This window comes from Aquila chrysaetos, chromosome 4 (genome assembly GCF_900496995.4).
Source record: "Aquila chrysaetos chrysaetos chromosome 4, bAquChr1.4, whole genome shotgun sequence".
Lineage (NCBI taxonomy): Eukaryota > Metazoa > Chordata > Aves > Accipitriformes > Accipitridae > Aquila > Aquila chrysaetos.
Genome location: NC_044007.1, coordinates 46,833,073 through 46,860,262, shown reverse-complemented (window position 1 = coordinate 46,860,262; position 27,190 = coordinate 46,833,073). Strand labels below are relative to the sequence as shown.

The following is a 27,190-nucleotide window of genomic DNA, read 5'->3' as shown; positions in this document are numbered from 1 at the left end:
TGTTAAAAATATGTATATATACATGTATATAAAGTGTGTTTGTATGATGAACTATTAACTCCTGAAGTGTTCAGGGGAGATCTGAACAAAAAGGCCTGTATGAGCTTTTCTCTCCCCTGCACAGAAACAAATGTTCCCTGGTCATTCATGCTAAAGGTGCGTTTCCTCTCACTTCTTTCTTCCTATCTCCCAGCACTGGTGCAGAATAAAATGCTACTTCTAGATAAGTGCACTTTGTTTCCTACTCAGTTCCCCACTGCTTGTTTCCCCAAACCAGTCCCCTTAATGTCCACCAAAGAAGACTTGACTTCCCTAAGGGCTGCATTATGCCTTCAGCCAAATGACTTAAATATGAAATAGGTGAACTTCTGGGCTGAGTGGTACTGCTTCGAAAGTATTTTCATTCCATGGAAACAACACAAGTTCGCCCAAAATGTAGTGGAGGACATCTGTTTCAGAGTCAGTCCTGCACAGGACACAGCTGCTTTATAGCTGGTTTTGATCCAACATGAGAAAACCGGAGACCTAAATCTTGAACCTAAGAGAGCAAAGTTAACTGAAGTGGAATGTTTGTTTATGGCTGCGTGCTCACCAGCCCCGTTCCTTTCTTAACTTAGGAATTGGGTAGCTTGAATAGCCTTTTATGGTGCTGTCTGAAAATATTCTGAACTTTGGGGTGATATTTATTTTTTCAGTGCCCAATACCAAAAATTATCCCACAGGAGCTCAGCAAAGTGGCTGACTCATCAGGAACGTAACTTTCCTTTTTAAAAAAGATAACGTGTGGTTTTGTTCAGAGTTAATAATGAGATCCTTTCCAATGCAGAAGCTGTCAACAGCACTGACATACATTCACAGTTACAAAAACACATAGCCTTGTGGTTGGGGGTTTTATTAAATAGAAACCTCATTTTCTACTGTAATAAGGAAAAGGCACTGTTTTCATACCACTAGTACCTTTTGTGCTCAAAATGCTACAGAAGCCTTTTTTCATTTTATACACAATACGATTGTTCAGAGGTTACAAAATGTTGCTACTTTGTGCCATGACTGTTGAAGCCATGACAATATACAATAATATAAAAAAAAGAATAATACCCTTATTTCTAGTCATCTTTTGTTGCCTTCTGCATTTTGCCTATCAGTGGTGCTTCGTTTAAAAGTTGGAGAATGTTTATTAAAGGATTATTCAAGTAATGATTTGAGTTCTGCTCCAGCAGCAAAAAAAATCTTTTTTTTTTTTAAGGACCTTAAAAAATATTAATCCTTGTTAGATATGTCAAGTATTTGTAGTGCATCCAGATGCTGTAAAAATAACTGTGTCATTTTTCAAAGCAGTTTCTAGATTTTATAAATATGATCTTGCAAATGTGAGCAGGACCTACCCTGATTCTATGCAGTCATCCTGAGTCTGCCGTCAGCCTGGAACCGTTAGGAAAACAGAGGATCTTTTTCTAGTAGTCTGTATCTTGCTAGTCTGTTTGCAATACTGACTGCAGGTGTGATCACTTGCTGATCACTTTAATGTCCAGAAGGTGCTAACAGCAAAGTGATAAGTAGCCCTAGACTTCATCTAAAGAAGGAAAAGCAAAGGCAGGAGAGATGGAGAAAGGAAGGCCGATGGAGGAGTGTAGAAGGAAGATGGGAAGAGAAGGCTGGGCTGGCACAGTGGTGACTGCACACAGTGGTGACCCCCAAGTGCTGCTGAGGAATATGACAAAGAACTGAGCTGAAACCAAAATGCTGTTGCGGATGAGGTGGGAGGCGTGTGGAGCTCAGAGTGCCATGGCTTCCATTCCCACCTGTACCTTCTTTTCTATGAAGTACACGTGTCCCTGTCCTGTGGCGTGGTAGGCGCTGCATAGCTTACCTGTCCTCCTCTCCGATGCTGCTGCTAAGGTCTGTACCTGCACATCAGGCGCTGGGATGCTGAGCTGCAATGCTTAGGGTCTCCAGCAGCAGAGTAAAATCCAGCGGGTGGACAGGCTCCCAGAAACCCACCGTGCCTGCTAAGAGCCCAAGAGTAAAGAAAGGCTTGATAGAGCTCATTCAAATATTGCACTTTATTTTAAGCAGGGGGGTGTGTTTGGTTGTTGCTGGCTTTTCTGAGTTTTACTCTTTGGGTTTTTTTTCTTAATCCAAGTATCAGCATTTTCCAATATTTCTCTGCAATCACTGGGGCTGGAAACTTTGGTTTTCATTAGCTGACTGCTGGGATTCTTATACAATTAAGTTGGTCCGTGATCTGCAGCTTCCAGAAAATCACCCTATATAATACTGAGTCACAGTAAAGCGTGAGTCGCTGGCAACACACAGCACGCTAGTGAGGTCAGGTGGAAGCAACACGCATTTAATTTTATAAATTGTCCTTACAGTAAAAATGTTGCTTGTAATAATGGCTTCTTCAGCCTTCTTAGAGACTTGTTTAGCCTTAGGTAGAGTGTGGGAAGGCCACTGTTGTGTGCACTGCTGTTGCATTACAATACAAGGTAGCAAAATTAGAGGTTTTCAGTGTCTTGGGACCTAGTAATTTGTTGTCCTTGATACGTTTCCTCTGTTGTTAATTTAGGGCTTGCACTCAAGCCCCAATGTTGTCATCATCTGTATCGTCTTGCATGTTTGCTCCTCCCTGAGCCCGGAGCAGGCACAGAAGCAGCCATGTGGTGGGAGGCGCTTGCACGTGGGCAAAGTGGACGGCAGCTGGCTGGAGCTTTAAACGCCTCAGCTGGAGATCTGCCACCAAAGTGTGCGCAGCTGCAGCCCCTGTTAAAAATCCTCTCTGAGTGGTGAGATAGGCCAGGTACGTGTCAGGGTTACCATTTAGCATGGGGAGTGCCAGTTTTACTTCACGAATACCCCCGCTCCTCATGGAAGGAAGCTGGCAGTGCCCCCACATTAAGATTTATGCAGTGGCTTCCATTAGAGCTTCATCCTCTTACACAAGGCCTGGATTTGGCTCGCCACTAATGACCTGAGCGGGCTGCACGGGATAAACGCCTTCTGAACGGCACTGTAGGAAACACCCTTACATTAAATTGTAGGTTTTAAAAAGAATAACTAGTTCTCATCTTGTGTTTGTATAAAAGAACAATACCGACTGCGCTCAAGTATGTTCAGCCTTGGTCTGATTTCATAGCTGGGATCTTTTTTTGTCTAATATAAGAGGCTTCGTGTAATCACTCTTTTAAATCTACGGCTTATGTTTGACAAGTGGGTCATTGGTTAATGGAAGCAAGTAAATCCAGCTGTTTATCTTTTCAGTAAGATCATGCACTTTCTGTATGTTCTTGTCTGCTGGGAATGGAGAGGGGTACATTTTTAATGGCCCTCCCTCTATTTCAGAGTAGGGGTGTGAGCTTTATATTACATTTCATCTGTTCCCTACATTTAAATAAAATAAAGTCACAGTAGTACTTCAGCTGGTATCACATTTGATCCACAAATTTATGTCAGCAGTTGTGGTACTATTAATTTCATTACTAGGTGTGATTTTTAAAAAGTTGTTAACTTGACTTTATAAGGAAAATTTACTGTTGTACATTTGCTTGCAAGTTTTGTTGCTTCCTCATTTCTTCTCCCTGAGCCCCAGTATTTGTGTGTGTTGCTGTTAGCAGATGCACCTTCCACTAAAGCAGGCCAGTAGTACCTTTCTCGCAACTAGCTTTGCCTCTTAACAACCAGGCAAGGACTTTTTTTTTACTAATTTGAAATTTCAGGATTTCAGAAAGTGCTTGATAAGCTTTCCATAGGGTGCTAGTATCTAAATAAAGCACTAGCTTAATAAAGGTCTCAAAGTATTCATGGAAACTTGGTCTAATATGTGAAGTTCCAAAAGTCCTCTTAGAGAATGCCTGTCAGCAAGAGAAGTTTCTTGACACAGTTTGCAATTTCTTTTTTTTTTTTTTTAATTCAGGGTACTAATATAAGTGTAACATTGTTGAAGCTGTCTCTGAAAATTATTTTTCGTCTTCATTTGAAGGCTGTTTTATTAATAAAGACTTAGGATAAACACTAAGATGATAATGAACCTTGATTTGCCATCGGAAAAAGTCTGTTTTCCATCAATAAATGAGGAAACTAAAACTTTAAGATTAGTGAGAGTATTGTGTAATGTAGCAATTAGATTGTACTTAAAAGAACAGTTTCTTGCTCCCAAATGCTCTAGCATTTGCAAATAGTAACTCTTACTTATAAGTGTGTTACAGGTCTAAATACTTAAGAGCAAGTTAAAAAGCATGTGTGTAAGAAATCATCAGAAAGTAAAAACCAGAATGCCCCAGATGGGTGCATTTGGCCTGTAAGGAGCCTGAAATAACTAAGAGCAAGTCTATTTGAATGGTAAGACAAGTTTCTGTTAAAAAATTGTGTGTGCAATATGTATGTTTGTTCTAGCCCAAAGAGGAAGCACTCCTTGATTTCTCTGTGAGCTAGTGATCACAAGCAAATCCTTGCAACCTAGTTTTTCAGAGGTGCTGAGGTGGCTCAGGGATTTCAGCTCTTTAGTATGCTAATGGCAGCAATGTGTCACAGGACGTGTGCGAATCGTGGGTGTTATGCAGCCCTTAAATACAGATGTCGCTTCTTGGGATGGCTGCGTGTGAATGTGCATGCACCTTAGCAGGCAAGTACTGTAGCACATTCCTCTCAGCCTGGATGAAATGAGGCATAATTAGCTAATGACAATATGTTAGCTGGACAATAGGTATGCTGGGGACTTTGTCCAAGGGAAGGGAACCGATTTGACCCAGGTTCTCAGCAGGTGGCCGATGAAGGAAAGTGGAAATTGCCCAAGTCCACAAGGATTACACCTGACAAAGGAAGGGTGGGAAAGAATGGGAGAAAGAACGATGGGGAAACCTCAGGTGTGGAAGAAATCCTGAGACAAAAGGGAGGAGAAGCTTGTCTAGTTGTACCAATGGAGAAAGGGGATAAGATTTGCTTAGCTGCAGAGGTGGAAGCACTGCATGGATCAGAAAGCAAACTGTGGAAGAAAGGATGGAGACCCACCATAGTGGTGCTGAGGATGAAGCTTGCACAGACATGGGACAGTAAGTGTTTTGAGGAAGCTGGTCATAGCAGCAGGGCCTGTTTCTGTGCTTGTAAAATGAGGAAAGCTGACAGAAATTAGTTTTTGTAAAATGCTATGAATGTCCCAGATGAAAAGCAGTTATCAAGAGAAGGGGCAGGTGGCATACAAACAAACAAAAAAGCACACCTTTTTCTGTGTAACTTCTTGGCATTTGCTAATTTGATGGGCATGTGACACATTCGCTTTGTAAGAGAATGATTTGTAGCACACTGTAAGGACCTGAGGAAACTGTGTAGAGTGTTTTGCAGCAAGGCACCGGATTCTTGGGTCAGGGTTTGCAATTGCAGAAAAACTCACACAAAACTGAATGACTTGGCAGTGCGATTTTGATCCCGGTCAGGCATGAATATGCTCTGTATTTCTTTCACATTAGCTAGAGTATGTAATAATGTTTATGTTGGCTTTTTGCTGGGTGTGGGAGGACAGACACTTAATTGACAGTTTCCTGGGACAAAGTAACCCCTTCAAATGTTGGTTTGTAATGATCTAGCCCTTTCTGTCAGCTGATTGAAGCATTTTTGATCCAGTAATAGGTATCCAAAAACTTGATTGACCATCTGCTGGCACCATTACTTTCTGGTGCCAGCCTTCTCCCTTCCTTTTTAGCAGTGGTGAGTGTCTTTGACAGGTTGGTAAATGTTGACAAATGTAATGTTCCTTATGATGGGTTATAAACCCTGTGCAAGCTTCACGTGTTCAGTATCTGTAATGCTGATATTAGACAAGGTGCAACACTGTATGCTGAACAGATCTTAGCCAATAATCATTCCAAACCATTTAAACTTCTCCTCCTTGTGTTACACGCAGGTATCAGATAGTCATATGGAGCATTAAGTTACTTGGATAACATGTGCAAATCAAATGGCTATCAGCTTCACAATGCTTCTTGTGCAATAGGAATGGAGAATCATTGATCCCAAGAACCATTAATAACTATTCTTGAATTCTTAGTACGTAATATCAATGCCAAGTCAAGTTTTCAGCAGAGTAATGTAACAAGTTATGTTGAAAGTCGTCATCTACCAATAAAGGTATCACTCTAGTGTGGGATACAGCCGTATCAGATTTTCACATTAGAAACTTCTGCCCTTGACAAAGTTTCTCCTTTGTCCTCCCCTATACCCCAGTGTTGCTTTTATGAAATATATCATTAGACTGAAATGCCTTCAAAGTATATTGCTGATATTTTCATTGTAGAAGAACAGTAAGAAGGAACATCAGAGAGGTAGATTGTCTACTCCTACATGACACTGTCATTTTTCTGCATTTTTCCAGGCACCCCTTTTTAGCCCCAAGCAAGCCAAAGATGCCTCAACAGCTGAAAATATATAGAGAAATGCTAGACTTTTCTTCTACTCTCTCACATTTCCAAACCCTTAAAGGCTTTTACCATTTATAACTTGTTTCATTGGTTTTGTTTAGGACATGAATGTCTGAAGCTCTGACTTTTTCCAATGGTAACATTCATAAACTGTACTGTATTGAAACTTGAAAATCCTAAATCCCTCTCTTCTAGAAGACTAATATCACCTTCATTTAATTAAAGTTTTGTCATTTTCTGAAAAAGTCTAGGAATCCAGATTACCTGAACATTTTGAATGTTTTTATCTTGGGTTTTCATAGTCTTTACATCCGAACTCTGACAAAACAAGCCTGGAAAACTAGTTAACACCTCGGTGCAAATGGAAGTGGTGATGGTAAATGTGGAACAGCTCTAGCCAAATAATTCCGTTTAAATGCACGTGAGTGAGCCATGAGTCAGCTTCCTGCCTCAATTCCTTTCAAGCAGTATTAAAGGCAGAGTGAGACAGAGGAGTCCAAGCACTTATTGATCACAGCTTCCATTTACAGGTTTTCAGATGAAAGCAGCCTCCCAAGGTGTGCCTGAAACTCTGCTATTGCCTGGTGGATGTCACCGAACACGAATGTAACAGACACTAAAGAATTCAAAATTTTGGTTTGGTCTGGAGTTAGTGGAAGTAAAAAACTTCTCTTTGGAGCCATCCTTCATGGAGTGTTTCCTGCTCTCACTGGAGCTTTTTGTTAAGTAGGAAGTGTTGACAAAAATGCTTTGGATATTCAGTGTGAACTTCTTATGTTTTAAGTACAGAATCCTTTGATGTATACTGAAGAGTGCTTCTTTCTAAATAGGAATTTGGGTTTTTTCTTTAAAGCAGCTGGATTTAGCTAAACCCTGAAAGGGTTGGATTTAATAAATGTCCACTAAACCTATTTATTAATTTTAATCTAACAATTAATATTAAAAGTATATAACAGTCTTAAAATATCTCTTTTATTCAAGGCTTTCTGAAATCCTGTTTCTGAACAAAAAAATCCTGGTTTTGTAGACAGTGTTTGAATCTTGAAATAATCCTCTGATTTCTATTTGATTTCTACAGTAAGTATAAAAGGTAACTGCTGCCTTTTTAAAGAAAAGTACCCACAGGCTGTGGCTCTTCAAGACCTCTCTCTTTAGTGAGGAATTCATACACTAATGGTCAGATTGGATTTGCAGCTTGTTAGGCCAAATTTTCAAGAATGCTTAGCTGACAAAGACCCCAAGTTTTATTTTATTCTTCTTCACAGGCACAGAACACTTCTTAAAATATTAAATGTGACCTCTGAAGTATAAATATGTCCGTATATTTAAAAATAGACTTGAATTACCTCATAGGGATGTGGTCCATGCACATTGTGTAATTGGGACAGCCCTCTCTTTCTTTCTCTTTATCTGTCTCTCTCCAGGGAAGGCAAATAATCAAGACTTTGCTTAAAGTGGCAACACTATAATCCCCAAGGGTGGGAAGCTCATTCTTTACCTACAGGATGTCTGGAGTGATAAGTAGCCATTTTATTAAAACTCATGCAGTGTTTCTTTGTCCTGACAAAATTATCATTTGCTGTTTGGTATAGTGAGTTTAAATGCAATGCGCCCTGAAAGTTAGGGCATAGAATGAAGTAACAGGATGGAGGTGGGACAATTTATTCAATGTTGTATAAACAAAGAAAGCCTATAAAATTATAGTTTTGAATTTTCACTTGAAGTGATTTTACGCCACAGTGGGAGCTTTCCTTTGGCCTGATTGGTGAGGTTGACAGTGTGTCAGTGAAACGGGAAATGTGAGTTGTTCTGCATAATCCAGATCAGCCTGAAACTTATCATACACCACATCATATCTGATATACATTCACCATGTTAGTAACATTGCTGTTGCTAATTCTTTTATGGATGTTTCTGTGTAACAATTTATCATTACAGGTTAGAACTGTGGGCTAATTTAGGCGGGCACAAGCCAGTACTCTCTAATAGACATGCAGATACCTCATTTGTACTTCCTGTAGATAACATGCAAATCTGGATCTCCTAAGTCTTCTGTTCTTAATTTACTAAATGAAATTTTTATTCATGGTGTATACTGTCAGAAATTAGGCTGATTCTGATGCAGCCTAATTAAGTACGCTCATGGTTATATCCATCTTACTGAATCTACTCGTGCTGGGAATAAAGTATGTCTATGTAGCTTAATGAACTGGGGCTTCCTTGAACAAGCAAGATGTGCCCAAGACCTAACAGAGTAACTTTTTTTTTAGCTCTTCCTGATTCCCTTTATTCACTCATTTGAAAATCTAAACACTGTTGGCCAGCTCCTTCAGGGAGAGCCTGTTTCTGCACAGGTTTCTGATAAACATGCACACTTGAGTGCTAGAAATAGCTTTGATTTTGCTTTACAGTGTGTAAATATGTTGCTTTGCAGAATTTTGTTAATCTTCCTCCTGATAAAGGAAGCAGACTACATTGATCAGACTGCTGCTTTACAAAAGCTGTTTCTACCTTGTAACTGTTTGTTTGCCTGAAATCTGGTTTTCTCATTCTCTTTCCCAGTGGAAAAACTGCATTTGTGACAAGAGTGTTCATGAAACCCATCTGAAGAGTGAAGTACATGGGCCAAAATTATTATACTTGCATGGTGTTTGCTACAGTGTGAAGTTGTAGCTGAGGTGTATTCTGAGAGCAGTGCAAGGAATATCACACAGATTCCTTTACAAACTTGAACAGAGATGTCAGAGATGAGGGATGCTCATTGGCCACTCTAGGGTTAAATGCATTTTTCTTGATCTCACTCCCTATCCCCCCTGCAAAGTTATCCAAGCACTGGGGACTTTCTGCAATCATTAATTGTATTTATGCTTTGGCTATGTCACATACAAAGCTCCCCAAAACTGTGTTTCTTTTTTTAATCTTCTGACAAATGCATCAGCAGAAGTCTCTAGTGTGGCCATCACCTCTGTTTTCAGAGGCTGTGCATTGGGTACTTCATATCAGCGTTAAAATACTCATAATTTATTTCCACATTAGCTGCCTAATATAAAATTCTGGCTCGAGCATGCCTGAGGTGTTTCTAACAACATATTTTGGGCTTTTAGGGGATTTCACTCTCGGGTGTTATAAATTATGCTGCATGGCCTTTTTACTGCAATAAGTGAGGCCTAGAGCAAGTAAGGAGAGAGGAACTGAAAACAAAAGCTCTGAAGAGGGAGGAGCAACCAGATTTTGGAGAACGACGTTTAGGCCTGTTGGAGTGCTCACTGGTGTTCGCTCTACCCGGTTCACCACAGCAGAAATCAAAGGACTGGAATGCATGTGCTGGGGTAGGGTGATGCCTTTTTCATCTTCGGCACATCTGGGACTTGCTGTATTCTCCAGGGGAGGCGTGGGATCACCTTGTAGCCAAAGTTGGGTGGCAGGCTAACGTGGCACGGGAGCGGGTTGCCCTGAGAGGATGTGACATCTCCATCCTTGGAGATATTTAAGATTTGGCTAGACTGTGATCATGTCACCAAACATGACCTGATCTTGTGCTGGTCATGATCCTGCTCCGAGCGAGAGATTGGACTGGACAACCTCCATAGGTCCCTTCCAGTCATAGCTTCTGGGGTTCTCAGTGCTTGAAGATCTATTACATCAGGTTTTGTAATTCAATCCTTCAGCATTAATTGCTTTCCTGGCTCTTTGCTTTGCTTAGTCTGCATATCACTTGTGAGTACTAGATTTCAGTACTTTCAATGTACCATAGGTGGGGCTTTTATATCAGCACCAGGCTGACCTTTTATTCTTCAAGCTGCTTTTCTATTTGTATGCGTACTGCGTGTAAAATCTATAAAGGCAGCACAAATACACAGGCAATAACAGCAACAGGTTCCTCTTGTTCTGTGTCCCTGGATCCACATCCAAGACCTCTTTGCTCAGAACGATGGAAGTGGGAAGAAGATGCTGGTGGCTTCCTGCACGTAAAGATAGAGTCATGTTTGTGGGCCATGCAGTGCTCAGAAACAGAGATGTAAGTGGAGGGAGTGCCATGCATGTGGAATCCGTATTGTGCACTGTGCCCCCCAGGCTGTGCTAGATCAATCGAAGAAGCGTGTGCTTTTTGAAAACCAGCACCAAGCTTCTCTTGCTGAGGCCTGGCTCAGCCTCTGTAAAGGTAAGGTACTGCGTTGAGGCAGCGTGTGTCTTCCGAACTTGAATCCTAATGCAGAGGCAAGAAGGGGTCTGAAGCGAGGCTGCTGTGCTGTCCTCACCTGCACTTCTCTCCCTGTAGCTTTGCCAGTACATGTTTCAAACAGTTTTGGAGACTTCAATAAAGAAGCTTCTGTTCTTTGCCACTGGTGAAGAAATAAAAATATTTTTACAAGTTAAGGTAGCAGAGTGTTTTACTGCTAGCTGCCTAGCAGAGCAGGTAGGGTTATGTCTGGCAGCTAAAGACCTGCTATAGATTATTTTTATATTCTGTCACCATGCAGTGTTTCTGGCTTCCCCATGCTCTTGAGCGTTACTAAGGCACTTACTGGCTTTTTTAGCAGAATGTATTTTGTTGCTTGTTTTGAAAAAGACAAAGGCAACTTTCTCCAGTGGGTTTACTGTTGCCAGATGACTGGAACATTTTTCAATAAAGCATGTCAACTGCAAATGTCCATAGGTTGCTTACTGCAAGCGAAACTTGAATATATTTGAAAACCTGGCAGAAAGAATAAATAAAATCTCCTGTCTTGGTGTTCAGAGGACCGTGGCAAATTGGCAGGCTAATTCGAGTTTTGTTAGAGATTGCTCTGTGTGTGTGTTGGTTTTAAATCGGATGTATACATTAAGTAGTGTCTCAGTGGTCCAAGTGCTCTGCAGTTGGTGTTTAGTTATTCACCTTACAAGTTCTCTGTGAATCCAGAGTCTGTATCATGAGCATAATCATGTAAACTAAGCTTTCAGGAAAGTGTCATTTCAGTCTGAAAGGTTAGATAAAGATTAGTTAAAAATTTGTAAAATCACTTTCTTCATGCAGAAAAAAATCTGAGGTATAAACCTGATCAAACTCATACTTCAGAACTTTTGAGTTTTAATAAAATATCAGCATGTGCCTCTGAGAACATATTGGAAATACTCATATTGCTTCCATTTGACCTGCCACCTTAAAACTCTTTTAAAAAAGGAGTTGGATTTGGGGGTGCTTTTTTTTAAGACAACAGTAGCCCAAAGATTTTTGCTCTTTTGCATCTAACAGCCTTGAGGTCATACAGAGCTGTTTAGAGACTGTGCCCATAGTCGCTCTTGCTGGTTTCTGTTTAGAGAAAACAGTTTGTGAACAATTGGATGGTTTGTTTTTCTAATGTGGTAAATGTGTGAGTTTTGATCCACTGTTGGGACATGAGGGTAGGTTTTACTGCGGTGAAATTCAGATCTGCTTCTGAGGATGACTGGCGTTGTTCTGTGGTTAATGTGAAGCTTTGAAGGATGTTGCTGTTTAGGCAAGGGGAGATACGCAGGGGGAAATGGACTGGGGGCAATAAGAAACCCTTTTAAATGAAGGGGAGGAAGAGATGGGTCGTGTGAATGGTGGTGCTAACAGACCTCACCGTGCCAGCAGTTCAGTGCTACTGCCTTGGCAGGGTTTTTCCCTTCTTGTTTCTGATCCAAGCAAGATTTTAAAGGACATGCCATTGAATGGTTCCTCTGCATAAGCCTGAGAGCAGGAGAAAGCTGGAAACGTGCAAGGCAGCTTGGCAGGTGTTTTACTGTGCTCTCCAGTGAAGCTGTAAGCAGGGATACAGAGCCCGGTAACTTGGACATCCTGGTGCTTGGGGATGGGAGGGGAGGAAATCCAGGTGGAGTAGTGGACACAGGAAAAAAAGAATAGCATCAATCAACTTAGACCTTCTTATGCTTTTTTACGATTAGGAGTCCATGATTTCTTGCATCCTGGTATTCTCATACCATTTAATATTTATGCACATTCTTGTTAGCACCGTGACTACCGTATTAAACACGAAACCCATTCTTGTGAGCTGCGGCCGGTGGAGCTGGCAGGCGAGGGCAAGCTTTGTGTGTGCAGTGGAGGTGGCCATTAATTACTCCAGGCACACCAAAAAGGAGGGAAGACGTTAAGGGGAGCCGGGCGGCGTTTCCCCGTTCGGGTTACCCCGCTGCCGTCTGGGCAGTGTAGCAGCGCAGCGTGCTGGGGGGGGTGTCGTTTATTGCTAATTGCAAAAGCTGGAGCCCGAAATATCTCCCTGGCGTCAGGGGGGAAAGGAGGGCGACGCTGAGGCGTCGGGCTTCGAGGTCTCGGTTGTTCTCCTGGAACCAGGGCGAAAGCGTTGCCGCCACCGGCAGAGGTGGGCAGAGGCGCGGCACGGCTTCCCCCCCCCCCCCCCGCCGCTGTTGGAGGGGAGAAGAAGGACGTCTTCCTGTGCCTCCCACGAGTGTGCAGGGACACGCGCGGAGGCGGCGGGACAGCGGCGGGGGGGGGGGGGGGGGGCTGCCCCTAGCGCTTTGTCTGCCGGCACCGAGAAGGGCCGCCTAACAGCTCGGGCCGTCCCCGCAGCCCCGGCACCCGCGGGGAACGGCGGATCCCCCCGCACCCACGGGGCGAGCGGCTCTTTGTGTGGGGGCGCGGGGCGGGGCGGGCTGGTCGCGGCCCGCCTACCCCCTCCCCTCCCCGGGCGCGGCGGGGCGGCCGCGGCGCGGAGGAAGGCGAGGCGCGGAGTCGGCCGGTTGCCATGGCGAGGGGCGGTCACGTGGGGCGGCGGCGGCCGCGGCGGCCGCGGCGGCGGGGCTGACGTGCGCGGCGGGGCGGAGCGGCGCGGGGCGGCGCGGGCGGGCGGGCGGCGAGAGCTGGGCTGCCGCCACCTTCCGCACACCAGCAGCGCGGGGCTCTGCGGAGCCGCGGGAGCGCCAATGCCCGGACCGACCCAAGCCCTGTCCCCAAATGGCGAGAACAATAACGACATCATCCAGGATAACGGGACCATCATCCCCTTCAGGAAGCACACGGTGCGGGGGGAGCGCTCCTACAGGTACTGCGGCGGCTAGCGGGGCGGCGGCGGCGGCCGCGGAGGAGGAGGAGGAGGGGGGGCGGCTGCAGAGCGGGGGGCGGTTGCATAAGGCGGGCGGGCTGCAGCACCCCCCGGTCCTCATCCCCCCCTCCCCGCCCCGGCGGGGGCGGACGGGGGCTGCGGCGTGCGGCGGAGCTCGCATTGTCCGGCTGGAAAGCGTTCGGGGAATAGGCGGGATGTCTGCAGGGGCTCGCCGCTCCCGGGCGGAAGAAAGGCGGTTAAAAAAAAAAAAATAATAATAGTAATAAACGCCCAACAAAAGGAAAAAAGGGGGGGGGGGGGGGGAAGGAACGAGCGAGCCCCGCGCAGGCGGCCAGCTCCCCCTGGAAAGAGCCGCAGCACCTCGCTGCGGATCTCGGAGGCGGCGCCGTGCGGGAGGCGGCGGCCGGGGATGGCGGGCGCGGGCAGCCCCTGCCCGGCCGCGGGACCGCACCGGGCGGGCGGCGGGCACCGCTCTGCCGGGGGGGGCCGGGCCACCCCCTCCCCCAGCACACCGGTCCGGGGGTGACAGCGACCCCCCGCTCGCCGGGCGGGGGTGACAGCCCCCCCCCCCCCCCGGTGCTTGCGGCGGGGGGTAGGGGGCGGCTCCATCCGCCCCAGCCCTCCCGCCGGCCGCAGCCCCATTTTGTATTTATTTATCGTTTTTCATCTGGGGGGGGGGGGGGGCGCGTCCTTTGTCGCAGTTGTAGGCATTTTTGATGAATCGTTTGGCATGCGTCGCTGGCAGCGCTTCTGCATTAACATCTCTGACAATATGTTCCGGCAGATAAGCTCATTAAAATTGTTTGCATTGTTTGATAAGGGTCGCGGCGCAGCCCGGAACGCAACTGGTTTTATGTGCTCCTTGCTGCCGACTTGAAGGGTGATAATACGGCCAGTAGCTCCCCTTATGTTAATATACAGTTATTTTAAATACTGCCTGCATGACAGCAAGCAATGCCTCTGCAGAGAACACGCCCCTTAAAGCTGGTTTTCAAACAGCAGGAAATGATGCTGCTTTCAAATATCTGACTAAAGTGGCGAGTTGTGCGCTCGATGAGATGAAAACAAATGTGGATGGCTTGGCTTGTTTGTCTAAAGAAAATCACAACATTTTTTCTTCTGCTGAGGAGTAACAGAGATGCTGCCGGCGCAGCTGACCATTAATAACCTTAACAGTGAATCTCATTGTTGATCACGCACTGATGGGTGATCGTGAAATGCGTCTGAGATCCAAGTATGTGGTTTGTTTGAATACCACAAAGTTTAGTCTGTTCCCCTCTCTGAATCCATTGATACTTTGTGTAATGAAGCCCCAATACGCACATTTAGTGCAAAGTAGCAAATTTGCTTTTGTAAAGACCTATTTCTACTTGCAGAAAGATTGGAGCTCTCACTTCCTGTATCTGAATTTCAGCTGAGCAGTACAAGATTCTGTTTTAAGAGGAAAGCCATATTTCCATCATGCATCTAAGCAGAAATATAAAATAGATTTGAAATGAATTATCATGCCGTCTATCTTTAGTTATTCTGACATGTGTCACAGGTGCTACTGATTGCTATCTCACTGCTTTCCTTCAGAAGGGTTCTTTGGAGAACCTCTGTTCAATGGGGTTCTCCAGTATCCTTTTGTAATAGGTTTGTATGTAATTTTCTGCAGCCATCAACAAGTCAGTTTTCTTGTCCTTCTGCCTGTCATATCATGGATTGAACTATATCTAGAAAAGACATTTTGCAAGGCTGCTGTGTTAAGCACATGGTGACAGAAATATCACTTGCCTGGTTTTCCAGAAACTGCGAAGTTATTCTGCATCTGAATAGCCTTTCATCCAGAGGAGTACTCCTTAGTCTTGTAGAGCTTTGCATCCATTTGTATCCCTATCTAGAGCAATATAAAGGAGCGTGGAACCACTGCTGCTAACATTTCATGTTATTTTGGGGCAGTAAATAAATAAACCAATTCAATATATTAAAAAATACACCTTTAATGCACAAATGAAAATTTCCACTGGGGAATCCTATTTAGGTTCTCCTTGCCTTGTGGAAATCTACCCTGATCTTACAGAGTCATGGCACCCCTATCTGTTGATTTCCTCTTTTCTCCGGGGGGAGAATGATACTTAATTTGTTTTCATCTGTAGCTCCAAGTACTTTATGAAGTAAACGTCAACCATAACAGAAAGGAAACCTTAAAGAAAATGTGTGAAAACTGTGGTGAAGCTGCTTCTTGATACCAGAAGAGAATGGGCTTTTAACTTCCATGAAAACCTTCAGGAGCTAGACTAGTTTGGTCCTTGCTAAGTTTGAGTTGCAGCAGAAGATCACTAAATAGAACAGATTAATACCATCAGTATTGTGCCGACTGCCACGCTGGACTGTTGGTGCCATGCTGACTTTGAAGCAGAGTTACGGAGCAGCCTGCACAACTTCACCATATGACACATCAGGTTGCTATGCCTCTGATTGTCGGGCTGGTTTGTTCCATCTGTACCTAGAAATATGGAATAAATATGTCATTAAACACAGCCTGGAGCATGACATCAGATCAGCAGTTGTACAGGTCTAGAAGTACGTACTTTGCTCGCAATACGCTTCTGCGTACTACAGCTTTGCTCTTAAGTTAAACTGCATCTGCTATATGCATAGAGGTTCAGTATTTGCCTTTTGCATTTCTGATGTTACAGGAGAGAGGCTTTCTCATTTTACTTCTTTTAACATGCTCTGTTACATAAATATTTTAAATCAGAAGTAGTGTTTGTTGATCAGAATAAATTTGTGTTTACCAGTTTAGATATTCTCAAACCTAAAAAAAAAAAAGAAGCTTTACTGTTTCAAATACCAGCTCCTACCAAAGATTTGATATCCAGCTTCTGAAGCAGATTTTAAGAGCTGAAGTTTATACAGTTTTACAGACTAGGAAGCTGACGTGGAAGGAGTTGCCCTAAGTTACCCACTGAGTTGAGGATGCAGAAGGGAATTGAACCTGTACCACATGAGTCCCAACCATGTGCTCTGTATGCAAAGCCACAAATAGTTTTCTGAAGTCTTCCAAAGGACATATTAAATTTTGCAGACTGGGACATACAGGCCCGCGGTGTTAAGTTTCTCATCCAGCCTTACTTAGCTGGTAAATGGAAACCAGGCACTTTGGTATAAAATTTAGTCACAGGGAGATGTTACCTTTCAGAGTAAATAACTGTAATCAGTCTGTATTTCTCTAGTGAAATGCTGTTTCAGGTGCTCCGGATCAGGAGACTGACTTTAAAATTTGGTTGGAACTGAGGTGTCATTTTGTTGGGCCAAAATAGATTTGGGCTCATTTCTGAGAACGGTGTTACATTTAATTATAGTTTTACTTGCATGTTCAAAGACGACTGAAAAAAATTCAATGAGAAACCAAATCAACAGCTGTGCAGAGAATTTTTTTTAAATGGGGCATGTCTGCAGTGCTTTTTTGCCAGACTCCAGGCATCTTATGTGGTTGATCAGCTCATATTTTTAAAAGCTAGCTAGCTGTACAAAGAGTTTGAATATTTCCAGGTTCGAATGGCATACCTAGCCTAAACCACTCCGGTCTAGAAGGGACAAACTGTTGTACCCTCCTTTGCAGGATACCACGCCTAACTTTTGGTTTATCTACGTGCTGCTGGAAAAATGGTTTTCTGGTCCTGCGTACACTGGCTATATTTAGTTTTACACCCAGAACTTCCACGAGGCTGGGGGAAGGAGACTGACCTCCTGATTATTTTTCTTCAAATCACTAAGCTAAAAGAAACTAAAACAAAAAACCTCTTTCCTATCTATGAGTATATACATTTCTAATGGTATCTCTTTTAAATATTTGGTTTTCCTGAGTGTCGTCTTCCTTTTAGAAATCATTGTTCAAGCCACTGCTGTGTGATGGTGCTGTGCATAATAATGAAAGCTGGAGGGAGGCGGTGATTTCCTCACCCACCGCTGAAATAAACTGTGGGGTGTTACTGTATCTGGCCGTCTTTTACTGCACCATGAGCTGATAACTTCCACGATGAAAGTCGAGATTTACGTTCTAGCAAAATCTGTTTTGGTCTTTGCCTTCCCAACTCGCGATGAATTGCCGGACGCAGGCTGGCCCCACGCAGCAGAGAGCATCCGTCCTTCTGCAGGACGCGTCCCTGCCACTGTCCCTGGCAACTCTGTGCCTTCCACACGTGTGCAGCTTTACTCAGGGTACGAAGGGAGACTTACCACTTCGCCCTGCTCTGGGCAGAAGGCATTTCTTGCTCTAAAATTAGATTGCATTGAATGTGGTAAGCAGGTAATTCCACTGAAGTACAAAAAAAAGACCATTTGTGTTGATAACATTAATATATGAAGGCGCAAGCTTGCTGAGAACTGGGAAGACGATACAGAGTAAAAACAGTGAGTTGTCTTCTCACTTCATAGAATAGACAGGCATGACTGTTTTCACCATCTGGAACAGTAAATGCTAGTGGAGGCAAATGCTACTAAATATATTAGTAACTGAAACATTATTTTCAGAGGCATTTGCTCTTGGCCTAACTGCTCCTATTGCAGATTATGAGAATTTTGTCCTAGATTTCACTGGAAGCAGGAGAAAGGCAATAATAAATGTTTGTTTAAAAAAACCCCATAAATCACACCCCATAAATTTGGCTTGAGCTTTTCTAAAAGTGGTATTTGTGATAACCCCCTTGTCTGTCAGGCATCTGGATTGCAACAAGGTAGTTACTAGCTATCCAAGAGAAGACCATCCTGATGACTTACAGCCAGCAGCTACTAGCCAGCGTAAGAGATACCACACAGAAATCTTTCCTTGGTTCCTCTGATCTTAGGTACACTCTATTTTCTCTTCTTTCACTTTCATAAAGCTGGCTTCCTGTCACTGCCACTGCTGCTGCTCTTTAATCTTGTTTTCTGATTAGGGAGTACTCTGCCTAGGGAGAGCTGTTTTGGTGAGTATCTTCTGCTGGGCAGGTCTAGCTCTCAAAAAGTACAGGGTGAAACTGTCTGAAGATAACTGGGAATCACATGTGAGTGCACGTAAATGGCTTGGAGGGTTACGAGGATGACTCTGCTCAATAGTGCATCAGTACTTTGAAGCCTAGATGGTCCGTGCCTGCATTATTGGGCTACCTCTCTTGACCTGGATTTAGATCTTCCTTGAAGGAAGTACCTTCACAATGTTTTGGGAGTTGAGGATATTTGTTAAAATCAGGGGCTGAGAGAGAGGTAGCTTGGGGGGAGGGCGGAGAGGGGGAAGGAAGAAAACAACACTTCACAGACAAACCAGTTTGTGTAAGGAAATGAAAGTAACGTAAGTAACATTCAGACAGCACCATCTTCTCAGCTTGCACCCAAGCGCTCTCACCAAAAAGGTCTGAGTACACCTAATTTGCACCCTGCCTCCGTGGGTTTTGGAAACATCCTGTAGGTGGGAGGCTGCGTTTTAGTTTTTGTCGCACGGTGTGTTTTTTTTAAACTACCTTGTTGAGCTGCATAGCAACAGCAGTGTGTTTCTGGCATATTAACAACAAAAGGAGCGAGTTTAGGATATGTGAGAACTGAACCTGATGCTGTCACTTTTAGAAATAGACATTTGGCTTCTGCCTAGTTTCTTCAATCTAGCCTCCCTGGAAAACAGGCAGTGAAAAATATGCTGGATTGTGAACGAAAGGTGATTTGGAGGTGGGGCTGTGGACCAAGAGAGCCTGATTAAAGCTATTTCTTTGAGTTTTTCCTTTGCTGCATGAATGGCTAGTTTGAGGGAGATGCAGCTACCTAATGACAAGCAGGCTGGACCACCAGAATGTTCTCCCAGGTGGCGTACCTGGACTAACCTTTTGAGATATAAAACTTGTTTTGGGACCCAGTAGCAAAAACTAAGTGTAGTAGGTCTACATTTCAAGCCTTGGCATTTGAACGAGCGACTTTTCAAAAATATCTTCAGAGGTTCTGTTTTGGGGGCTTGGGGGGAGGGGGTTAGTTTAATTTGACAGTCTTTTCTCCTTCCTCATGCCCAAAGCTAATTATAGCAAAGGCTCGGTAAGGAAGAAGATAAATCGTGTGCCAGCTTTTCATTTTGGAGATGCAACTTTCAGCCTTTGTTTGATAATTGAAAACGAGTGGTCTCACCACATCTGTTCTCAATCACGCAAACCACTGAGCGGGATGGCACGAAGGCTGCAGTGCGGAGTAAGCGCGATGGCGGTGGCAGGGAGACTCGCGCTGCACCGGGACAGCGTTCAGATACTTGCGTCCTCCTTGCTCCCTGAATCCTGACCTCCGGCTAGCAGCACTGATCGCTCACTTCCAGTATCCGTGCTAGGGAACGTAAATGGAAAACATCCGTGTTTCTTCTGTGAATGGTGTTAGCTGAGCACTGCGTAGCTGTTTGGATCTTGCTCAGATCTCTGCTGCCTGACTCACCGATAAAGCATCTTCTTCATATTGTTTCATTGTCATTAGGTGGGAGGGGAAGGGGGATATCAGCTGTAAAAGTTTACTGAGCATGCATTTAATTGTTGGGGTTTTAAAAGCAGCGGCTTTTTTATTTTTGACACAATTCTGTTGTCTTCATGCTATCCCATATTTAATTGAGAATGAAAGCCTTGCCTGTGATATTTTGACAGAAGCTTGTCTGGTTTTCTGGTGGTATACGAAGTTATTAAATATTTGATAGAGAAGGCTCTGTATACTGAAAGCACACCCATTAAATGGCTCAGCTTAACCACTCCAAAATAATTTCTTGTTTCCCATAGAGCCCACTGTTTAGTGAAGGGGTGCTTTTGTGTTAAATCTGTTTTTTTGCTATGCTATCCAAACAGGAAATGTAAACATTCATCAATGAGCTGAGACTTAAGGATGTAGCTTCCGTAGGAAATCCTACAACTGTGCCAAATTGTTCTGCCTGGAGAGGAGTATGCCGTGCAGGTCGTGGTCTTGATCTTCTGGCGTACGGCTGCCTTGCGTTGCTTACTCGTGTTGGCTGGGGGAGGGAACGGGTTTGAAATATGGGTGAGGTGATGGAAGATGGAGGCTGTGAATCTAGGTCCTGCATGGGTGGAGGGGCAAGGACAGAAACATTGGTGTGAGCTCGTGTGAATTTAAACAGAAACTTGGAGTGGTCCGGAACAATATTTAAACAAGCTATGCAAAATTCTCGGCTTGGAGTTTGGGATTTCTTCTGTGTAAAATGGGCCCTTCTCCAATGTGGCAGTTGACAGAGTAAAGGAATAGCTTATTTTGCTCTAATGGTATAGTGTAAAGCAATGCTGTATGTCCTGTTTTTCCATATGGTTGTGTGTATTGTTTCAGAGGTTTAATTTTCAATATTATGTTTCTTGGCAATTTGGAACCCTGAGAGCTAGTTAGCGAGATCCGTGGGCTTGAGTTTTATCTTTTAGGAGTCACTCAAGTGAATATCCCCCCTACAGCAGGGTTCCTTAGTACCGTACAGATTTCCTACCCAAGCAGCTGTAATTATTCAGAGATGCACATGAATGCAAATTCTTGCCTGTCACTCTGGAATGCAGTGTTGATGCTCAGAAGGGCTTGCTGGCAATAGGTATTAAACAATTTGGGGGGAATGATAATTCATTTTAGGCAAATTTTACATGGTTGTTATGCTTTGCTTCTTAAGGTTAATCTCTGTGGAGCTAGTCCAGTAATATCATGAGTAGGAAGCACTGAAATATTTGAAGTAGAGTATGCATTTGCTTTACTTATGGATTCAGTGGTATACAAATCACAGCTTATTAAAATAACTATAGAATCTGTGAGTAATTGTTTGTATGGAAGTGGAGTACGTAACCCAGTGATATGGAAGTCCCATGGGAGCTTTTGTATACAGAAAGACTATGGTGTGTAGGAATGCTGAGAACATGGAGGGAGCGAAATGATAATTGGTTGAGCAGAAGGTATACATTTTTCTAAAAGGACAGCATTCACATGTTAATAGCTGTTCTGCTGGAAACCTTGTTATGCAGAATGGCGTTAATTATATTTTACTGAATTATTGTTTGGGGTCCATATCCCTCCTTGCCTGTATTAATGTTTCAAAGTTATGCAAGATGTAGATCCTGAATCGGGATCTGAAAACACTGTTTTCAGTCAACACGTTCATGTTGTGCCAGTTGTCAGACTCAAGTAGGCCTAAGGAGTATTTTCTTTCTTTTCCTTTAATATATATTTCTGCCTGCAGAAGTTTGGCTCTCCAATGTACATTTTTAACCTGTGGTCCCCAAGCATGAAATGAGTTTCACAGCAACGGGGATGCTGTAGAACTGCCTTGTCTCTTAAGCAGCTCTATTTTTAATATGGTGAGGTGGCTTTTTCCACTACCACCTTAAGCAACCCCCCCCCCAAATTGTTCCTGAAGTGCTACACAATATGGACCTGGTGGTGCTGGTGAACAAGACGAACATGAGTCAGCAGTGCGCTCTTGCAGGGAAGGCGGCCAAGCCCATGCTGGGCTGTGTTAGCAGGCATGTAGCCAGCAGCTCCGGGGAAGTGATTATTCCCCTCTGGTGCTTCTGAGACCACATCTCGCATACTGTGTCTGAATTTGGCCTCTCCGATTTGAGAAAGACAGTGACATACTGAAGTGAGCGGGGCGGAGGGCCACCAGGATGGTCAGGGGGCCGGAGCATGTAAGCTGGGTTTGGTCAGCCTGCAGAAGAGATTGCTCGGGACAGGGGAAGATCTCATTGCAGTCTTTAGCTGTCTAATGGGGGGGTTGTAGAGGAGATGGAGCCAGGTTCTTCTCTGAGGTGCACAGGGAGAGGATGAGAGGCAATGGCAGTCAGCAGCTGAAATGGGAGAAATGTCTTTAGATACTGGGAGAAAAAAATATCACAGTGGGGACGGTCAAACACTGGAAGAGGTTACCCAGAGAGGCTGTGGAATATGTGTCCTTGGAGGGACTCGAAACTCAGCTAGATGGGACCATTGGCAGCCTTCTCTTGCTGGCTGCTGTGAAAGGGAGGTTGGAGCAGGTATCTCTGGAGTTCCCCGCCTACCTGAGTCGCTTTATGATCCTATTCTGTCACTCTAACAGGCATAAACAGCTCTTGAGTTCAAAATGCAGCACACAAAACAAAGTAATGAAATCAGGTGCTTTAAAAGTGAAAGGAATATCATACGGCAACAAATTTAGTACTGCCACCAAGGTGAAATCATCCTATCATCAAAGGTTTCAAATGGAAAAGAAAAATGGGTGTATGCAGTCTCAGTTTGACTGCATCATTTCAACTGTCTTCTAGCTTAATTCTTGCAAAAGCTATACTTCTGCTGCTGCAGTGTATGAATTACTTCATATTGCATTCTCTAAATCACAGGGAACAACTTCTGCAATTTAGTACCCAGGAATGACCAAAAGTTCGTAGACACACACTAGAGTAAAGGGATAGTTTTGCTATGTCATAAAATTAATTATGTACATTGCAATTAGATTATGTCTTGAAGTTAAAAGCTGAGAAATGACTCCTTCTGCTTTTAAGGAATTGTGTATTTTTTCATACAGAAAATATTAACATTATTGATAAGTTTAATCTGCAGAAAATGTTTAACTATGAGCACAGCTCAAACTGTGTCAGATGTGTGCTTAGTTTGACGTGCTTTTACAGGGAGTGGTGCAGAACTGTCTTGTCGCATGACCTACAGCAACACTGAGACGGTTGAGGAAACTAAATATTCACATTGCAACACAGGTTATTACCTTCTTAACTGCACTTATATGTAGTTGAAGGTAATTCAAGCAATAAACTTTTTTTTTTTTTTTTTTGCCTTGTTTATTGTGGGAGTTGAACTTGGTAATGTCATCGTTTGCCAGCTGGAAGCAATACGCTTTAGGAATTGACCTCAAGATATTCCACGAAAGGAGGCCAAATCCTATTAAACAGTACATCTATGCTTCTCTTAGCTTAAGGTACAAGGCTTTACTGGGACTCGTAGATAAAGACTGTTGTAACTGCCAGTAATTCTGTTCTTACAATCACAGTTGCATCAAAGCAGTAAGCACCATCTAAAGAACATAATTTGGGAAAACAAGGCTTTAGGCATTTCCCCCTTTAGATATGCAGGAGATGTTAAAAGCTAAAGTCTAAAAGAAAACACTGACTTCACAGACCTTCAAAGACCAACATGGTTGAAAAAATCAGTTTGGGGGAAGCTTTACTTGATGCTGGTAGTCTCAGCAATTGCGTTGGTAGTTCAACAATGGTAAAATAAGTTTGTGGTTACTGGCACACAGCAAGAATAATACATTACATAAATCACAGATGGTTGAGCTAGCGTGTTCCTAAAGGGCATTTTACTCCGTGAAGGATTAGTGAATTCTAGTCTTAGTTGCTCCAAAATTAATTTAGTAGTTAAGCAATTGCACTTAGTTCAGCCCTGTTCTAGATAGTCCTTGGTAGGATTAATTCTTAAGTGCAAGTAATTTACTGGTAATATCTTGCACCAGAATAATTTCAGAGTGTTTCCTTGTCTGTTATAGTATTAACTCATGAGAATGAGGGAAGAGGTCAAGTTACCTTGGTATCGAAACCCAAAATTAAGTGTCGTGGCTGGTAGTGTTAACACTTGAAATCTTTATAATATTAATAATGATTTGTAGGGAGTTTATACAAGCCAAAGAGAGGAGTATTTATTTGGGCCTATTTCGACAACACCGGAGATGTCAGAACTCTGAGATCTTTTTATTATTATTAGTCTAGCTTTCACCAGTGGTGCAGGGAGAAGTGGGGGAGAAGTTGAACAGAGAGCCTAGTAAAAAGCTATATAGCGTGTTGGCCCAGTGGTCTGCAGAGGCAGTGCTGGCAGGGGATTTACATGTGGTTCAGGCCACAGATGTCTGCTGGAGCTTGGTCCTAGACACCTGCCTGTCGAGTGCCCCGCATATCCAGCAGAAAGCCTGGCACTTCTCCTTTGAACCTCGAATGGCAGCAGAGCTGTGGGAGCAGTGGCAGCCCTGCACAACCATACTAGAGCTTAATATTTTATGTTACAAAAATACACAACCATGTCTTAGAGTGATGCACCAGTGAAAGCAGCCAGCACGGTTGCCTGTTGCTTCATCTGTTGTCACATGCTTGTTTACAACTGCAGGGTAAAGGTGGCTTAAAATAAATGTTGTCTTATACCACTGCTCAGTGTCATCACCTTCCTGCCACCATGACTCGTTCAGGGATGGAGCGAGGCTGGCTGGCTGCCTGGCAGCTCGGGGGCTCTGTTGTGCAGGCTGTGCTCCAGCACGTTTCCCCACAGGTCCTGGGATGGTTGCACTGGTTACATGGGTGGTCGCTCTGCTATTTCTTGTCCTTTCCTGGGTGTCACTCCAGGCGCCTTCGAAGTGCCTACTTAGAAGGCCACTTTCAAAGAGCCTTGTTCCCTGCGGAAACAGGGAGTTGGACTCAATGAACCTTGGTGGGTTTTTTCCAACTCAGGATATTCTGTGATTCTAACATACATGTATATTAAGGTTAGAATAAATGTTGCAGTGCATAAATTGGTGTGTATCTACGTTTGTTTTTAATGTAAAGGAGAGAAAAGTTGATGCATGGAAGTCCTTGTTCTCTGTATCATATTACATCATTTGTGAGTAGAAAAGGTGTATTGTAGTCCCTCTTCAGCTAGCACGAGACCTTTCCCATGAGAGTGCTCTCCGGGTTAACTTCGCATGCCTTGGACAACCAGGCTTTATTAAGTGTACTGCAGTCTCCCTTTAGGAAATGGCAGCTACGTGTTAGGAGAAAGGCATTGCGTTTCCCCTTGTTTAATCCTCCTGTTTTCCCTTCTTCGCAGACTTGTCCTCTTCTGAAACCTGTGGATGCTCAGTGCCCGTCTCCTGCTGAGTCACTGCCTCGCTCGCCTGGCCCTGTGCGGGGGCGTGAGGCGCTTGGAGGCTGCTCAGGCCGCCCATCAGGAGGGCTGTATAGTATTACAAAATCTCATTTGCCATTACGTTATGCTTGGAGTAAATCGGCGTGTTACTTTAGCCTTTCACCTCCGAATGTATACATGTCGGGGAGGAGGAGGAGGGTGGCAAAACCCCGGATAGGTCAAAACTAAATTCATTTGGTGACTTCATCTGACTCTAGTTGGATCTCATCCCTGCTGAAACTCCCAAGCCTGCCCACAGCGTTTTCTGGACTTAAAAGGCGGAACTGGCAGGAGTCAGGAGCAGTGGGCTGCCTGCCCTGCCAGAGCTGCTGCCGGGCTGCTGTGCCGGTGGTTTATGTCTCTGACATAGTGCCTCGGGTGCCCAGCAATTTGGGTGCCTGGCAGTGTTGGTCTTTCTTAATCAAGGTTTCTGATTATTTTTATCCCTTCCTAATCCAGGGCAGATGTTTCCCTGGTGTAGGTGCAGGTGGCTGCTCAGGTGCGTGGCTGTATCCGCATTGTTTTGCCTGGGAGTTCATGCGCTGCACTCATGTGGGGCACTGGGTTTGGAGATGAGCTCTCCTGAGCTGCTGTCTTCATTTTCCAGTAAATCTGCATTTGCTAAAGCACTTGTATTTCTTCAGACAGTAGCTCCTCAACTACTCATCCATCATCTAGTGGGAGCAAAATGTAGGAGGTTCCCCTGTTCCTTGCAGAACCCAGGCTAGGAACTGAAGCTTGCTAAACAAGTGCTGCTTCTCAAGGCATCCTTTCTCCACCATGATAAGTGTACTTAGCACTGGTCTTACCCTGCTTTAAGGCATGTTTTTAACCTCTTAGAAATCCTTTAGCGATGTCTGCATGTATGCTTAGTAATCTGTTAGTTTCCATAAGAGAAAAAAAATGAATAAAAGGAGATTAAAGCTCCCATGCGTGTCTTGGTGAATTGAGACTTCGTTTCACAGAAGATTAAATTTTGGTTTATTCATCAGCTTTTTCAAGGTTTTTCTAGTTGCAAAATGGTCATAGATCCTCTTCTGTTTTCTAAAATGTAGGTGTTTCTAATTGACTTGAGTTTACTCTATAACGTAAGTCTGAGAATTCTTTTTCTATTTTTCTCTGAATCAACCTTTTTTTTTTTTCCACAATCCCCTTGTCTCTTGTGAAGGGTAGACTAGTTGCCAGTGTCTATTGTGAAAATTTTACAGGTTGATTGTCTTCCTTCAGGGCATCAGAGCAGCAATTCAAGCTTAAGATCTTGGAGTTGAAAGCCTTTGGGGGGGGGAGTGGGTAATAACTGTAAGTAAAAGCAGTTTATTTTTTAGCATTGCAGCCTTGTCACGCTTACATTCCTCTCATTCAGCCCACTTCAAAGGTATTTGTGGTTCTTCATTAATAAAATGCCTTCTTAATTTGTAGTAACATTCATTTTATACTGAAATTTGTGCATCCTTTCTCCATGTTAACCAGTACCTGTCTATTCAGTGCCGAGCGTTGCTATTGCTTTGTTCGACTATTCTAAGGTGCAGTTTGAGGGTGCTGTGCATCGCTGTGGTTCATTTCTAACCAGTCAGAGTGAGTATACCTACCTGGAAATGGTGGTGGCCAAAGACTCTAAATTGCTTCCATTTTGTGTAAGCTATTGATGTCTGCCTTTCTTGAACCTCTACCCTTTGTCAAGAATGTATTTTTTAGTTAAGATTTGTTTACTCATAGAAATTGATAGTGAACCTTTCAGAGTATGCAAATACTTTCAGCCACAATTAAGATATCGTGTAGTTAAGTGTTAATATTGCATTGTACTTTTGGAGGCAAAGGTGAAGCCTGGAAAAAATAAAAGTGTTAGTATTGTAGAGA

The 27,190-nt window shown here is 43.7% G+C and overlaps 1 protein-coding gene across 4 annotated transcripts in view; it reads left to right on the top strand.

Annotated features, from left to right (window-relative positions):
- MAPRE2 (microtubule associated protein RP/EB family member 2) overlaps positions 1-27,190 on the top strand; it is a 92,268-nt gene that overhangs the window by 19,241 nt on the left and 45,837 nt on the right. Inside the window, exon 1 of one of the 4 annotated variants that reach the window (XM_041123222.1) lies at positions 8,322-10,572. The exons of 1 other annotated variant lie outside the window; for it this stretch is intronic. Coding sequence is in view for 1 of the 3 variants with exons in the window: in XM_030010867.2 (XP_029866727.1) it covers positions 13,314-13,432 (119 nt within the window). In the remaining 2 variants the exon portion in view is untranslated. Of the gene's footprint in view, positions 1-8,321; positions 10,573-13,190; positions 13,433-25,283; positions 25,288-27,190 lie in introns of those variants that run through there. 2 more of the 4 variants (XM_030010867.2, XM_041123223.1) reach the window with 2 other exon arrangements.